At 35.8% G+C, this 15000-nt stretch overlaps 1 protein-coding gene across 1 annotated transcript in view; it reads left to right on the forward strand.

Moving 5' to 3' along the window:
* Positions 1–13522, forward strand: part of LOC125034849 (protein ROP-like) — a 45835-nt gene extending 32313 nt beyond the window's left edge. The window contains exons 5-13 of the mRNA XM_047626878.1: positions 244–347; positions 924–1063; positions 3254–3434; positions 3757–3925; positions 5308–5520; positions 6648–6868; positions 7468–7658; positions 8407–8558; positions 8814–13522. Of these exons, the coding sequence (XP_047482834.1) occupies positions 244–347; positions 924–1063; positions 3254–3434; positions 3757–3925; positions 5308–5520; positions 6648–6868; positions 7468–7658; positions 8407–8558; positions 8814–8872 (1430 nt within the window). The 3' untranslated portion in view covers positions 8873–13522. The remainder of the gene's footprint in view (positions 1–243; positions 348–923; positions 1064–3253; positions 3435–3756; positions 3926–5307; positions 5521–6647; positions 6869–7467; positions 7659–8406; positions 8559–8813) is intronic.
* Positions 13523–15000: the final 1478 nt, after the last annotated feature.

The following is a 15000-nucleotide window of genomic DNA, read 5'->3' on the forward strand; positions in this document are numbered from 1 at the left end:
ACACACTCAGGCACACACACACACACTCAGGCGCACACACACACACACTCAGACACACACACACACACACATGCAGACACAAGGACACACATGCAGACACATGCACACGCACAAGCACAAACGTGTGTGTTTAAGCATAATTGCATATACAAATGCACACACTGTTGCTCTCTCTCTCTCCTCTCTCTTCCACTTTTGCAGCCATAAAAGGGTTATTAGCTAATTTTAATACAACTTTTCCAGGTTGTGCAAATGATCAGTTCAATGAATTGTGCAAACAGCATGTGGCCAAGTACATCAAGACTCTCAAGGAAATCAACATTGCCTTCCTACCATATGAAAGTCAGGTCAGTTTTGGGTATTTGCGGTTCATGCTTAATTAATTATTAACCTTATCTTGACCCATCATATTTGCTGCATTATCTTCTTTAGAGAAATGTTTAGAATGAACACTATAATATAGATTAAGAGACAGATAAAGAAAAGAAAGGAAAAAGAATTAAATGTTTTTTCCTCTGCGCGTGGGCACATGCTTTATAGGTTCCATCAGTCTTCGAGTTTATCCTACTCATTATCATAATTTAATTTATATTATCATGCGCAATTATTATTGTTTGCTATAGGTGACATCCAATCAAACCAAGTGCAGGTGAACCTAGTCTAAGTTATGTGTGCTAAAAAGTTGTGTGTGCTAAATAGCAGCTAACAACCCACAATCATTGGTATGTGGTTCAGGACAGCATGGGGAAATTCTGCTGTGGGTAGGTTAAATAAAGTGGAATTTAATGTATTAAAGCAAAGCAGAGATGATAGCTCGATAGTAATGTAAAACTAGAAAATAGGGCAAAGTAATAGAGTTTAACAAAAGAGAGGGAATGTTCTTTAGAATGAAGGATCACTCACAATATGTGTTTCTTCAACAGGTGTTTTCATTGGACTTCCCAAAGGCATTCCCAAATTACTACAGCCCTGCACAAGCACAGTCTCGGTCAAGTACACTAGAAAGGATGGCTGAACAGATTGCAACACTCTGCTCTTGCCTAGGAGAGTATCCAGCTGTCAGGTATGTTGTTTTCAAGCTCATTGATCATGTTTAATATCTTGTTTGGCATCAATTATCTTTATTGCTGTTATGTGAGAGGTAACTATTTTACATGGTGAAATCCTGTATATCATGTTATAGTCTTGCAGTGTAAGTAACCGTTTTATAAGTATGTTGTTTGTATTTGAGCGTGTCAAAATTGTTTTAAGTTTATCTTTTAACCCCAAATGTTATGTTATCATTGCATATATAAATTATGTGTTTATCTTTAATACAAAAAGAAAAAAATTAATTGTGAAATTAATAGCATACTTCAGCACAGGTCTTATCAACATTTTTTCTACAATTCTACTTATTATTGGATGTTAGATTTAGGACTACATTATTCTCTTCCATTCAGTATCCTGTGTCTAGTTATGTTTCCTGTTCACCCTCTAAGACTTGTAAGAAAGTAAAAGCACAAAATATTTGTCATATTGGGTATGAATTACTTGTATACAGATATGTACTGAATATTCCTATATGTTCACTGCAGTCAGGAAAGTACCAAGGCCAGTAATTTAGACATTTCATAATGGTTTATAGTTGACAAAATATTTGAAAACTTTGTTAATCCATTGCTGCATGTATATACATGCCATACCCTTTAATAGTTTAGTGTATAAATTGTGTTTACACATAGATAACTCACAAGTACTTAGTCACAAATGAGTCAATCACTAGTCCTACCAATCTTACCTGTTGACTGTTTTTCTTGTTTTTTGGAAATGTTTTTTTCACATTTTATATTCCATGAGTAGTGTAATAACATAAGATAATTATAATGGCAGTAATGATATTAACAGCTTCAATATTATTGTCATTAGAAAAAAAAAAAAATAATCTCAAACTCAAGGAAAGGGGAAATCAGGTGTGGTCGTGTAGAACTACTAATTGACTCCTTTGTGTCTGAGCACTTATGGAGCCATCTGTGTGTACACATTTCACATTACAACTACAATGGACATTACATGTTCCATGTGTGAGCTATCTTTTGCTCCGACTTCGCTATCTTCAGTTAATAGCATGTCAATAACAGTTTTTTATGATATTCTTTTTTGATATGTGAACTATATTTTTAGGAACATGAAAATATTACGCAAAATACCAAGTAGTATCTCAAGTTTAGTCAGGAGACCTACTGCCAGGAATGAATCCATAAGATCAAAACTGTAGATTGTTTTCCCTGCTTTAACCCATTGGATCCGGTTGCTTCATGGCCATCACATGGCCCAAAATATTGATATAAGGGTTAACTGATCGGCCTCTCAGATGAGTGTCCAGCTTATATTCAATTTTCTGCTACACAATATGCTCTGCCAGTCACTGTGGCCAGGAATAGGATGCTGAGCATGGAAATATCCTCCTCCTGGAGCTGGCACTCTTCCAGTCATGTCATAGTTCATAGATACTAACTACATTCCACATATATATATGGAAATAATGCAAAAGCCCCTTTCTAAATGCCAAAGAGTCAAATCATCCTCCAAGAGGTTCAATACTTCACTAATAGATTATCTATTTATGAGCTGGTGTTGTTTAAAAGTTTGCTATCATCTGAATCCCTTACCTAATCAATAAAACATTACATCACCAACTTCTTTTCCTATCACTATGGCTTTCAGCCAAAATTCATAGGGCAGCAAGTTCCCCACAACCTGTTCATGTCACCTAGCCCCTGAGCCAGATTTTTTCACGATGTGATGGTCACGTCATTTGGATCATAGGGATTGAAATAGTTATCCATATGGTTAGAATTCTTCTGATTTTAAATGTTACTTTCATAATGGTACTTTTACTCAATAAATCCATTAGGTACAGTGAAGTTGGTGATGTAATGTTTTATTGATTAGTTAAGGGATTCAGATGATAGCAAATTTTTAAACAACACCAGCTCATAAATAGATAATCTATTAGTGAAGTATTGATGACTTTGATAATGTCTGCTTATTATGAAGTGGCAATGACATTAGACAGAGAGGTGATAACAGTATATGTGATTAGTTACTGCAAATGGCAAGAGTCAATTGAAGGATTTTATGTAACTATAGTGGGTATCTTGATGTATATGTTAGATATTTCTTTGTAAACTTGTAGTATACAATGAAGAATTTGGTATTTCTGAATGTAGATTTTTGTATTTTGTTCTCATCAGTGCTGTCTTTTTGCCAGATATCGAGGTGAATTTGAGCGCAACGTTGAGCTGGCTCAGCTGCTGCAGCAGAGGCTAGATGGCTACAAGGCTGATGAACCCTCCATGGGTGAAGGACCTGAGAAAGCACGCTCACAAGTGCTCATCCTGGATCGTGGATTTGATTGCTATTCTCCACTCTTGCACGAACTTACTCTACAGGTGAACCACTTTATTATAGCTGATAGCCGATAGATATTAGTAGTTTGAAATAAAGGTTACTTGAATATCTTATTTAGCAAGTTATTCATTCAATGGTAATAAATTAATAAATAGACAAAAGGATTAACACTTCCAATACACCATAGAGATAAAATTTGTGAAATTACTGATGATCTACATTTCCTTGCAAGCTTTTGTGTTAATTGAGGATTTTTGTAGTTCAATCAGGAGTATTAATGGTATGAGATCACTTTACTGTATATACTTAGCTATTGAATTACTAGATATTGAATTTAATTTTCATGCAGTAATATGTTTCCAGGCAATGGCATATGACTTGTTGGATATCAAGAATGATGTGTATAAGTATGAGGCCACTCAAGGAGAAAGTGAAAAGGAAGTTCTGCTTGATGAGAATGATGACCTCTGGCTTGACCTGCGTCATCAGCATATTGCTGTTGTCTCACAGAATGTGACTAAGAAGATGAAAGGCAAGTGCAAATTAATTTTTATGGAATTAAATTGTTTGTAGAAAAGGATGATGTTGAGGGATGTAAATATTGCAACATTGTGATTATGTTTTAAAGAATGTGATGGGCACATAAACACTGCCACTTCTTGGTTCTTTCTCAGCCATTAAGTAAGTGTTTAAAGCTGGGATACACAAGTCACCTGTCATGTAGTGCTACAAATGCCATTAATTAATCTTAATTCAAGTGAACCCTGACCTTCAGATTTGAACTATCAGGAAATGCATCTTAATGAACAAGGAGTAGGTAGTAAAGATATATGGAAAAGACTGTACTTTAATCCAGTTAGTATGGGTGGCAAGACTGCAATGCTATGCCCATTGTAATAAAGTTCATCTATGGTCTTAAAACACTGATGGCTCTACAAATGCTTAGTCACCAAGGCTCTCCAATCTCTTGCTTGTTGTTGTCGTGGGGTGGAGGGGGGGGGGGGGGGCTTAGTAGGCGGAGACTGAGGGATCACCCCTACCTTGGTCCTCAGCCATTGCCTCAACTAATATTGCATGGTCTTTTCTTCTCCTTTCCTTTACCTTTTCTTTAACCACTTGTCCTGTCCAATTACCCTAATCCTTAAACTTATTTTTGCCATTTTTGCCACAATACTTTATCATGATGCTCTCTAGTCCCATAACTTTTTCCCGTTCTAACAATCTTTACCTTATACTATACCCCATCAGCTCCCTCTTCCTACCCTTTTAACTACCATACTACCCTGTAGTACTGTTCAACCTGTAACTTTACCCTAATCATTAACTCATTTCTAATCCTTTTTGTTACTCTACCTTACCATAGCACCATATGACCTTTGATGTCATATAGCACTTCCTTACCTGGGAGCTTTGCTCACAAGCCTCATGCTATCACTATAGTTTTATTATGCTAATGACCATAGATGTTGATGCAGTAGAAATTTTTCAATGAATAAAATAATAAATTAGTTACTAAGGAGTCAGTTATTAGTCTTACCTATCTCACCTGTTAACTATGTTCCTCGATTAAAATTCACAAAAATTTAAAGGGACAGTACATAAACCCACAGGCATTGGGTTAAAAGGAAGCTGTGAGAACAATATAAGCAAGCTTTCAGACACATATGGGAATATAATTGGGAAGCTTATTGTTCTATAGCTTGGAAGAAGATAGTCATAAAAATGAAGAAATGTTTAAGCACTATCATATTTTGATGTAGATAGAGAGAGTATATACTTACAAATGAAACCTAGAAAACCGACCATTCAGCAGTATTATTCTAGATCTGTTAGGAATTATTAGTATATATGAGATTAAACAGTTATAGGGTACGGAAAACGTAATAGCTTAAAGATATATCTGCTCTGTTGCAGAGTTCATGGCCACCAAGCGTAACATGGGCACAGACAAATCCTCAATGAAGGACTTGTCGCAGATGATCAAGAAAATGCCCCAGTATCAGAAGGAGCTCTCCAAGTACTCCACTCATCTCAACTTGGCTGAGAATTGCATGAAGAAATACCAGGGTTATGTTGATAAGCTGTGCAAGGTAGAACAGGATCTGGCCATGGGAACTGATGCAGAAGGTGAGTGCAGTATTTTTTTTTGTGAATGTGTATAACATTCAGACATTCATTCCTCCAATATTCAGGATTAATGATAGAGATAATGACTGGAGTAAAATTGTCTTCATAGAGATGGAAATGCAGTGTGCTTGAAAGTTTCTAGTGAAAATATAGAATGAAGCGATGCTCAAAAAAACAGGGCACTTTTTTACTGACTATTATCTATACATGTAAAGATGCATCATGTATAGTGAGCTATTGTATTGGAGGTATAACTATATTATTTCTTGTGTCAGTGAGGGAGCACTGACACAAGCACTTAACCCCTTTTTATCTGGATGCTTCACTCTCTGTGGCACAAAGTAAGGGCATTAGGCTTACTTGAACAGCCACTCTGATAGGTATGCATCTCATAGGCAGGGTGCACATGAACACTCATGTGCCTTTATTTTCTCTCTTTTCTGCATTAAGGGTTTTTAGTTTTTTTGCCATTTTCTGATTATATTTGTCATTTGATTTACTTTATCCAGATGTTAATAGACTGTTTTCCTTGTACAGACTCCATATCTTCTCTCTAGGTAGTCCATAACTCTTTGCAGTGATGATAACAATAAGTAACATTTTGATTAGTGTCATTTTTTGTATTCAATTTTCTATAATTCAAACTGTGCTGCCAGTAACAGTGGGCAGGAATAGGATCTTGAGCATGGAAAATGTCCTCTTTACAGCTGCTCTCTATCAGTCGTAGCTTACGGATGGTACATTCCATACTTGGAAATAGTTCAAAAGCTGCCTCCTAAATGCCCACTGAGTCTAATCACCCTCCAAGAACTTTGTGCATTCATAGTGAGTCATTCCCGTCACCCCGGCCTAAAATACTCATGACAGCAAGTTCCTGTTACCTTGGCACTCAGCCAAATTTTTCCATGATGGCATGTTCAAGTCACCCACCCCCAAGCCAATGGTGTGATGGTTCTGTCATCCAGACCATAGGAGTTATTAACCCATAAAAATTACAGAATGAATATCTAACAAACACTTTCATATTGATGTCCTTAATGTAATAGATTTTGATAGGAAAATTTAGATTTTTTCACTTTCTTATATGTACTGTAGTATGCATAATTTTCTTCTTATTCCCCGAATAGGTGAGAAGATCAAGGACCACATGAAGAACATCATCCCCATTTTGCTTGACCAGAACGTGAAGGAGGAAGACAAGCTGCGCGTGATCTTGCTCTACATTCTGGCCAAGAATGGCATCTCCAATGAAAATCTGGAGAAGTTGCTTCAGCATGCTCAAATATCCTCCACAGAAAAGGCTACCATTAACAACCTGGCACACCTTGGTGTCAATGTTGTTGTAGAGGTACGATAACTACTCTTGAATATGTATTGCTCCCTGATTTACATGTCTTGTGTTAGATTTCTAAAACTATTTGCTTTGTGTTGTAAGATAAGGAATCGTTAATGGATGAAGGAATCAAGTATTCTGTAATATATTTTGTAATATGGCAATACAGCGTCTTTGCTGTGTCATTTTACAATAATCCTATAGGGATCTCGAAAATGACTGCAGAATTTCAGTATATGATGGAAGTTCAAAAATTAATTAATTACTGTAATAGTTTCCAGTTTTAAATTATGTAGTAAACAGTCATTATTTTTTTTAGAAGATTTAAATTATGCCCATTTTAATGTTCCATATATTCTATATTTCAATTTTTATCTATTTTCTTCTCCTGGCAGTGTTGGGTTAAGTCATCATTGCCTTTTTTTTTCATTCTTAGATATTGGAGAGGGTGAATACTTTCATCTATTCCTAACATTTAATTGATTCACACACAGCATATATATTTTGTACATTTCTTTTATGGAGGCAAACTGGAGAAAGGGTGATTAGTTCCAGTTATTCTTAGTATTTGATTGATTCATTCACAGCATATATATTGTGTACCTTTCTTTCAGGGCGGCAAACAACGTAAGCCTTATCAAATACAGCGAAAAGAGCGCATCACTGAGCAGACCTACCAGATGTCCCGATGGACTCCCACAATCAAGGACATCATGGAAGACTGCATTGATGGCAAGCTGGAGGAGAAACACTTCCCTTACCTTGCCGGACGCTCAGCTGCTATGCCCAGAACTGCGCCATCCAGGTAAGCTGGAATTGTTTTCTTATGTCTGTTGACACGATTTGATAATTGCATAAGCTTCATTTGAAAATATTTGAAGAATCTACAACTTCTCATACTGTAGTGATGCTTTAAAAGTTCTTACAGTAGAATTTTGTAAACTGACATAGTGATATGTAGCTGTGCTCTAACCATTGCCTTCCCCTCTTTCCTTTAACATAATTCATAGTGTTATTTCAGACGAATGCAAAGCCTAATTATAATATATAATTGAACATAATATTGCATTAAGCCTAATCCTGATTTGAAACTAATCTTAGTCTAGAGCATAACAGACAACAAATTATAGGCCTAATGAGACCACTTAACCCATTCCTGACAGGCATGGCATGTACATACATGCCATGCCCACTGTGAGTTTACTTGTTTTATTGTTTTTACACATAGATGGCTACACTAAATCACCAATGAGCCAATTACGAGTACTGCCTGTCTCACCCGTTTCCCCTTTTACACTAGTAAAAAATACATTTTCCCGCCAAGTCAAGGAAAGGAGAAATCAGATAAGGCAAAACCATCTAAGTGTAGAGACATTTCACAAAAAAATATTAAAAATGAGCACAACATTTTCCCAATTTTTTATTAATTTCCCCTGGTGGCAATGGGTTAAGAAAAAAAGCAGGCTCACTGAGAACAACTTTACTTAAAGAGAAGAATAGGAATTGGTTTGTTTGTATATCCTAAAATGCTCTATTGTGCTTCATCTTTCCAGTGTGAGATACAACTGGCACAAAGACAGGAGTGCTACTGCTCAGAAAAACATGCCTCGGTTGTTGGTGTTTGTTGTGGGTGGCATGACTTACTCAGAAATGCGCGCTGCTTATGAAGTTACAAAGTCTGGAAAGAACTGGGAGGTTATCATTGGTAAGTTATATTAAGAATTCTTAGAATAATTTCCTATATCTTAGAGAAAGTTTAAGTTTTTTTAAGATCAAATTTTGCTTATGGAGATTTTGTTGGTAATGACAGGTTTTTGCACTTTTAATCTGCATTTACTTGGTTTCTACATACTCAGAAAAAGTGGCATAAAATGGCATAAAAAAAGATTACATAAGGTCTTGAAATAAATGAAAAATCTTTCACTCATAGGTACATAATTTTTGTTTGTTTTTCTTTCAGGTTCAACTCATATCTTGACGCCAAGTGACTTCTTAAGTGAGCTCCGTAATTTGAGCTGAAGCACGTGACCCCCCCATGACCCGGCCTCTCCTTCCTCCACTTCCTCCTCCTCCTCGTCTCCTTCTGATTCCCCACCTCCCAAAATCCCCCCACCTCCCCCTCCTCCCTCACCTTGTTCGCCCCGCTCCCCACCTTCCACCGCCACCCCGACACCGGACCCCTCCCCCCTCTCTCCATCCATCCCCATCATTGATCTCATGCTTGCTCTGCTTCCTGTCTGATGCAAAGTATTTGAGGCACGATTCGAGATGTACGTCTTCCACGAGTAGAGTCAATGATTGCCTGTTTTCTTATGCAAAACTGGAGTGTATTTTTATTGATGAACTCAGGAGAAGTTTCTAGAATCGTTGCTGATGGGACTGGCAGCACTGCATCCTGTCAGGGCATGAAATCTTCTGCTGATTTCAAGAGGTTGTAATTGATTGTAGTTATTCAAAATATCTCAAACTTGCAAGTTGCGCAGTAATCTCTTACATATTGGAACGTCTGTTTGAACCATCAGTATTTTGATTCTATTATATGAGTTGCAGGATGCAGCAGTTAATGCTCCCCAAATTCTTTGTAATTAATATTTCAATTCTCTGTGTATTTTAAACATTTAACAGTTTCAAATGTCATAGTATAGTGCTAGCGCATCCCTTATACCTTCATATGTGTCAGAGTTAGCTAGTTTGAACACAAGGTGATAAAGCTGTAAGGCTACAGAGAGCCAAGCAAGCTGATGTAAGGATAAGCCAAAGGTGCATATAGCTAACATGGCACATGCTAGCTACAGTGCACTGCTAAGTCAGAAGCTTTTCTAGCCCTTTTCTTGGACTTTTCACTGATTTCTATGTGATAGAATAACTGAAATGTGAATACTCATAACAATGTAAGCAGTGCCTTTCAAAAACTTCTTATTCTTATTGTCTATCAAATTTTCTTCTATGTCAGCTTTGGGATAGGTGTTTATTGGCTCCTTGTTTTTTGTTAAAAGGCCAAGGAATAACATGAAATCTGACCAAATGATTATTTGAATTAGCAAGCCTGCAGGTGTTAGCTTTGAGAAGAAAAAAAGTATGCTTACATGTTATGTAATGCACCACATTTCTTTCTTTTGAAATGCCTCATTTTTTTGTTTTATTCATTTTAGAGAAGGAACTAAAAAAAAAAAAATTGGATTTACTTCACTCAGTAATCACTTGAATTCTCCTTATTTGATTATGATTTTAGCAATGCACTGTTAGCCTTCATAATCCATTGTGTTGTGGCAGGTTGGAGCTGCGAAAATGTGAAATGACAAACAATTTTGAACTCCATTGTATGTTGTCAGACAGTAGAGCATTTAATTTGTTAATTGGAAAATGTAACTGGAATGGAGTTGAAAGTCGTTTGTCATGTCACAAACGAAAAATAATAAAAAGTCTTATCTGTGACCTAGTTAATTTTGGTGTGTGCTGGGTCATGGTTAATTGCCTAACTGGGGTGTTAGGCTCTCCATATGCAATCTTGAACTTTCCCACCAATCGTATAAGCCTGGGCTTACTCATCTGTTTGAAAATAGTAATGTGTGGTCCTCAACTCTTTTTTGGTTCCTGTCTTCTCAACAGGTGACATTATTTACCTTTTCATTCCTGAGGCCATGGAAGACAAGAAGACAAGCTGGGTATCACACTCAGAATTTGGTTTGAATGAGAGTATTTGAGAAAAATGCATTAAAAAAAAAAAAAAAAAAAAATAGATATAAAAGAAAGAATGAATGAAAAGAGGTGTCAGCATTTCCAACTGACAGGAGAAATGGGAGAGATTTTGATCAGCAACATTGTTGACATCCAACAGAATATTAACCTCACTTGACCAGACCATCAAACGTTTACTGTATGACATATCTTGAACTACCCTCATTGTATTGTTCACATTATATCCAATTTCATGTTCACTGCATTTATCCAGATCATTTATTATTCGTAGTCATCTGCATTTCTCCTGCCTTTATTCCAAATGTGCCCGTGGCGGTTGGTATATTTTTAGTCCCTTGATCTTGATATCGTTGGTGTAGTCTATTAGACTTGTATTGTTGACTTTAAAAGACCAAGCTTGTGATTAGCAACCACTGTGGTTATGATAGGGTTTTATAATTAGAAGTGTGGAGTGGATTAATAAATATTCATTATTTAGGAAATACATTTTAAGGGATTTTGCTGTAAACATTCAGTGATTGGATATCAATGGTTATTTGGTTAAAATCTTTTTAGAAATTGATATTAGATATCAAAGCTTTAAAATCAAATCCTCAAATTTAGAAAAAAAACCTTTTGAATGCTATCTTCATGTTTCAGCTGATTTTTTGAATGATGCTATTACTTGACTTCCATGCTTGAAAAGAGTATGGAAAAGGAAACACTAAAGTTGTGATCAAGGTGTTTGTCATTTTACTATATCAAGAGTTGCTGGTGTTTATATTAACGGTTCTCTCTTTTTTTCTTATCATAAAATGCTTCAGCAATACAATGAAAAAATTTTCCTACAGTAATCTTTGTAATAGAGAGAGTTGTGATGGTTGACATGATGGATTCCAAACATTCCACTTGTTACTTAGATTTACAGAGGGATGCTGAAGCATCAAGATGTGAGTTTAATCCATAGGGAAACTATATTTCAGTGATCTAGTCTACATATATTAAAATGTATTACTGATAAACATAGGTTAAGGAGATGCACCCAAGAAGAGCAAAAGCCAGTGATTTGTACCTATTGTTATTTCCATTTTTCTTTAAATGGTTGTACTTAATTATATATTATTTTCAATAGTTAGATCTTTGATTTTGCAATAGTAACATTCTGCTGGCTGGATGCTCATATTATGCAATGAATATTTACCATGGTTTTAGATTGATTTATCAGTTATGTAGTGTTAATGCTAGAAGCAATAACCTCTGTAGTCATGCTGCTTTTATGGTAAATAGCTGTTTTTAGCTTTTGAGTATGACACAGGTTGAGAAAACACAAATTTTTGCTGTACAGTAGCAAGAAAATAAATAGAGGAGGGCAGAAGCAGTAATCAGCAGATTATTTCACTGATTAGTATATAAGTATTTTATTGTTATTTGCCCTGTTGAGCTTGTAAGTAGGCAATTGGCAAACAAGAATCCTGGGGGACTTTTATGTAGTTATTGTGAGAGCACTCTAGTAGTAACTTGGGTGGCTTTCACAATCATTTGGGCAGTGCTAAAACAATTTCATCCCTCCTTACGCAAACATTTGGATTCCATAAGAATTACTGCACTCAACCAAGTATTACGTATGGTCTTTAGTATTTGTCATTATGAATAGGGTACAAGATAAATTTTATTATATTGTGTGGCGTATCAGTGACCTGTTCAAACAGATTGGGATTTCAAGCTACAGAGTAAGTCCTACCTTAAAACTGAATTAGACCTGTTAGGGATAACTCTAGTATCTTAGATTGCATTATGAAGCAGCTGGTAGGCTCATTATTTAAGGTGACTTTAGAAAAGTGAAGTACTGTTTAGAACATGTTTGGCATCAAATTCGTGGTTGCGTATCATCAACCAAGTTACCATCTCTTAGCCTCTGCCTTATTGTTGATGAATTTATTGATTTCCTTTTATTATGAAAGTAAAAGAGCATGGTAAAAGGAAATTGACATGAGAATCTTTCATTTAGTAAATGTTCATTAAAAGAAAGACAAAAAATATTAATAACATGACTTCTACTTGCAAGTTGTGCGGTGAATGTACTTACACATTCTGGGTCGTGTTTATGAGCGTTGGTCCTGAAAATTGACTTGGTGTGGTTCGTTGCATTGTTGCCATACATAAGGGAGGGCCTGTCAAAACAACCCATGTGAAAACTACTATTCTCGCACTTTTTAACTTGCATTATCCATGGAAATTTTATGTAATGGAAAATCCACTTTTTTTTTTTACATCTAACACCAATTCTCAATGGAATTAAGGGTAAAAAAATACAAGTTCAGTATTGGTCAGCTACAATTTTAGTAGTAAAGCTTAAAGAAGGGTAGAACATTACAAGGGCTTAATTCAATTCACATTCAACGAACTTTCCCTTCTAGGTAAAAGCAAAGCAAAAATAACAACAACAATGGACCCTGTTTAGAGATATAATTTTTAGATGTGTATATATGATTGTTTATAGGATTGTTGCTTATTTCAGTGTTGGTTAAAAGTAATTGGTTGTAAATAATTAGTCTAAGGATTATTTAACATTCTTCTTTTTCCGACAGGGTCACCAAGGTCTTGTTTTTTCCAATTTTTCTGTCTGTTATCTTGACTGATTTTTGACCAGTATGACATGATGCCATATGCCTGAGTATTTTGAAGATGTCTAGCATATCAGAGCATGTTTGTTTTTATCGATTAGAATAAATGAATAACTGAAAATGAACACAGTCTTATAAATCTAAGCAGGAAATTGTAATATATCTTTGCAAGGGTAAAGTCACAGAATGAGAATTATTTATATCAAACAATAAAAGCAGATTCTAGCGTGGTTTTTGATGGAAAAATAGAGCAGGCATATGGCTGTGTATCCTAGACATTCCCACATTTGTCCAGCTCCATACTCTGTGTTGTCTTGTCCTGTTGGCTATTATGCCTTCTCTTATCAATATATATGTCATTAGTCAAGTCTTTGTTTCGTATTATCCTTATGAAGTGTTTTTTTAGTGTCTACATGAAAGAATGAAATCAGGACTTCCATATCCTTACTGACCATTATTTAAATTTGTAGTGAAATTCTTTCTCATCAGTAAAGCATATACCAGTGCAAAAAAATAATGTGAATACTAAGAAGTCTCAGTTACAAACTGCTTTCTTAAGCTATCAGTGATATTTTCTAAAAATGATTAATACCGTAGAAACATTTTCCTTTATTGTATCGAATTGCAGTGTCGGCAGTATAAGTACTTATATTAAGCCTTTTAAGTTGATAAGACGGAAGTGTTGAGTACCTGTGGATGCGTTGACCCTCTTTGTAAATGTGACAACAGAGACTGACATTGAGACTTACTGGTACCATAAAGTTACTGTGAGAAAGTAATTTCTTTCATGGTTATTTCACCAGCATCACAACTTGTTTCTGGAACGCTGGCAAAATTCTATATTAGAATAAGAAACATTTGTTTAATAACAATTTTGTTAAATCAAAGTACATGAAGCAAAATTCCAGTCACCTGGAAATGGTACATTTTCATTACAGTATTGCAAAAGGATACCATTTTCAATTTGATTCACCCTATTTACGGCGATAATTAGCGAAACTGACTGTTGAGCTGCGTGGTCAGTGCGGCGGTATTCTAAATCACAGCCCAGTAAGTCTCACTAAGCCGGGTTCCAAACAATCCTTTGTATTCCTTGGGCTGAGGTTACACACTGTATTTCCCCCCACCCATAAGTTGCGAGAACCAGCTCTGTTTGTACAATTACTAAATCAGACTTTGGTTATGTGGTTTCGTATTAACTTATTTCTTATCCAGATGTAGATTTCGCCCATTCACAGTTAGAACCATGACAAAGTAGTTGACTTACGACGAGGTTCCATTAGCTATGATGAGTTACAAGCGGGCGTGCGTGGTTGGCCCGCCTGTTATTCAAGATAACCACTGCATTACTTTTACATATATGTTTCCACAAAATTAATAAAAATTCTGAAGGAGAATATGCAGCTGAAACATTGTAAATATGTAAATTGCCAGTTTGACAATATATGGTTAGGTTTAAGGATCATACTTTTATCAAATCGTGTTACCAGAGGCCTTTCATAATCTCGAATGATGTTTTATGCTGAGATGTTTATGCTGGGCTTTCGAGCAAGCACAAAGCAAGACACTGAGGATCATCATCGGCCTTAAAAGTCCTTATCATTCACGGAGTATGGGGCATTTCCTGTCAGTTTCTCTCTCCTTTATCGTATAAGAACACTTACACTTACACTTACACTTTACAGTAGACAATTTACAATTTACACTTATGCATTTACAGACACATTGTATGTGCGCGCGCGCACGTATGTGTGTGTATTTGAGAGAGAGTGCGTGTGCGTTTTTTTTTAAATTTTATATATTATAAATTTTTACCTTTTTTACTTTTTTCAATACGAGAGAAGA

The sequence above is a fragment of the Penaeus chinensis genome, chromosome 18 (assembly GCF_019202785.1).
Source record: "Penaeus chinensis breed Huanghai No. 1 chromosome 18, ASM1920278v2, whole genome shotgun sequence".
In the NCBI taxonomy this organism is placed as follows: Eukaryota; Metazoa; Arthropoda; class Malacostraca; order Decapoda; family Penaeidae; genus Penaeus; species Penaeus chinensis.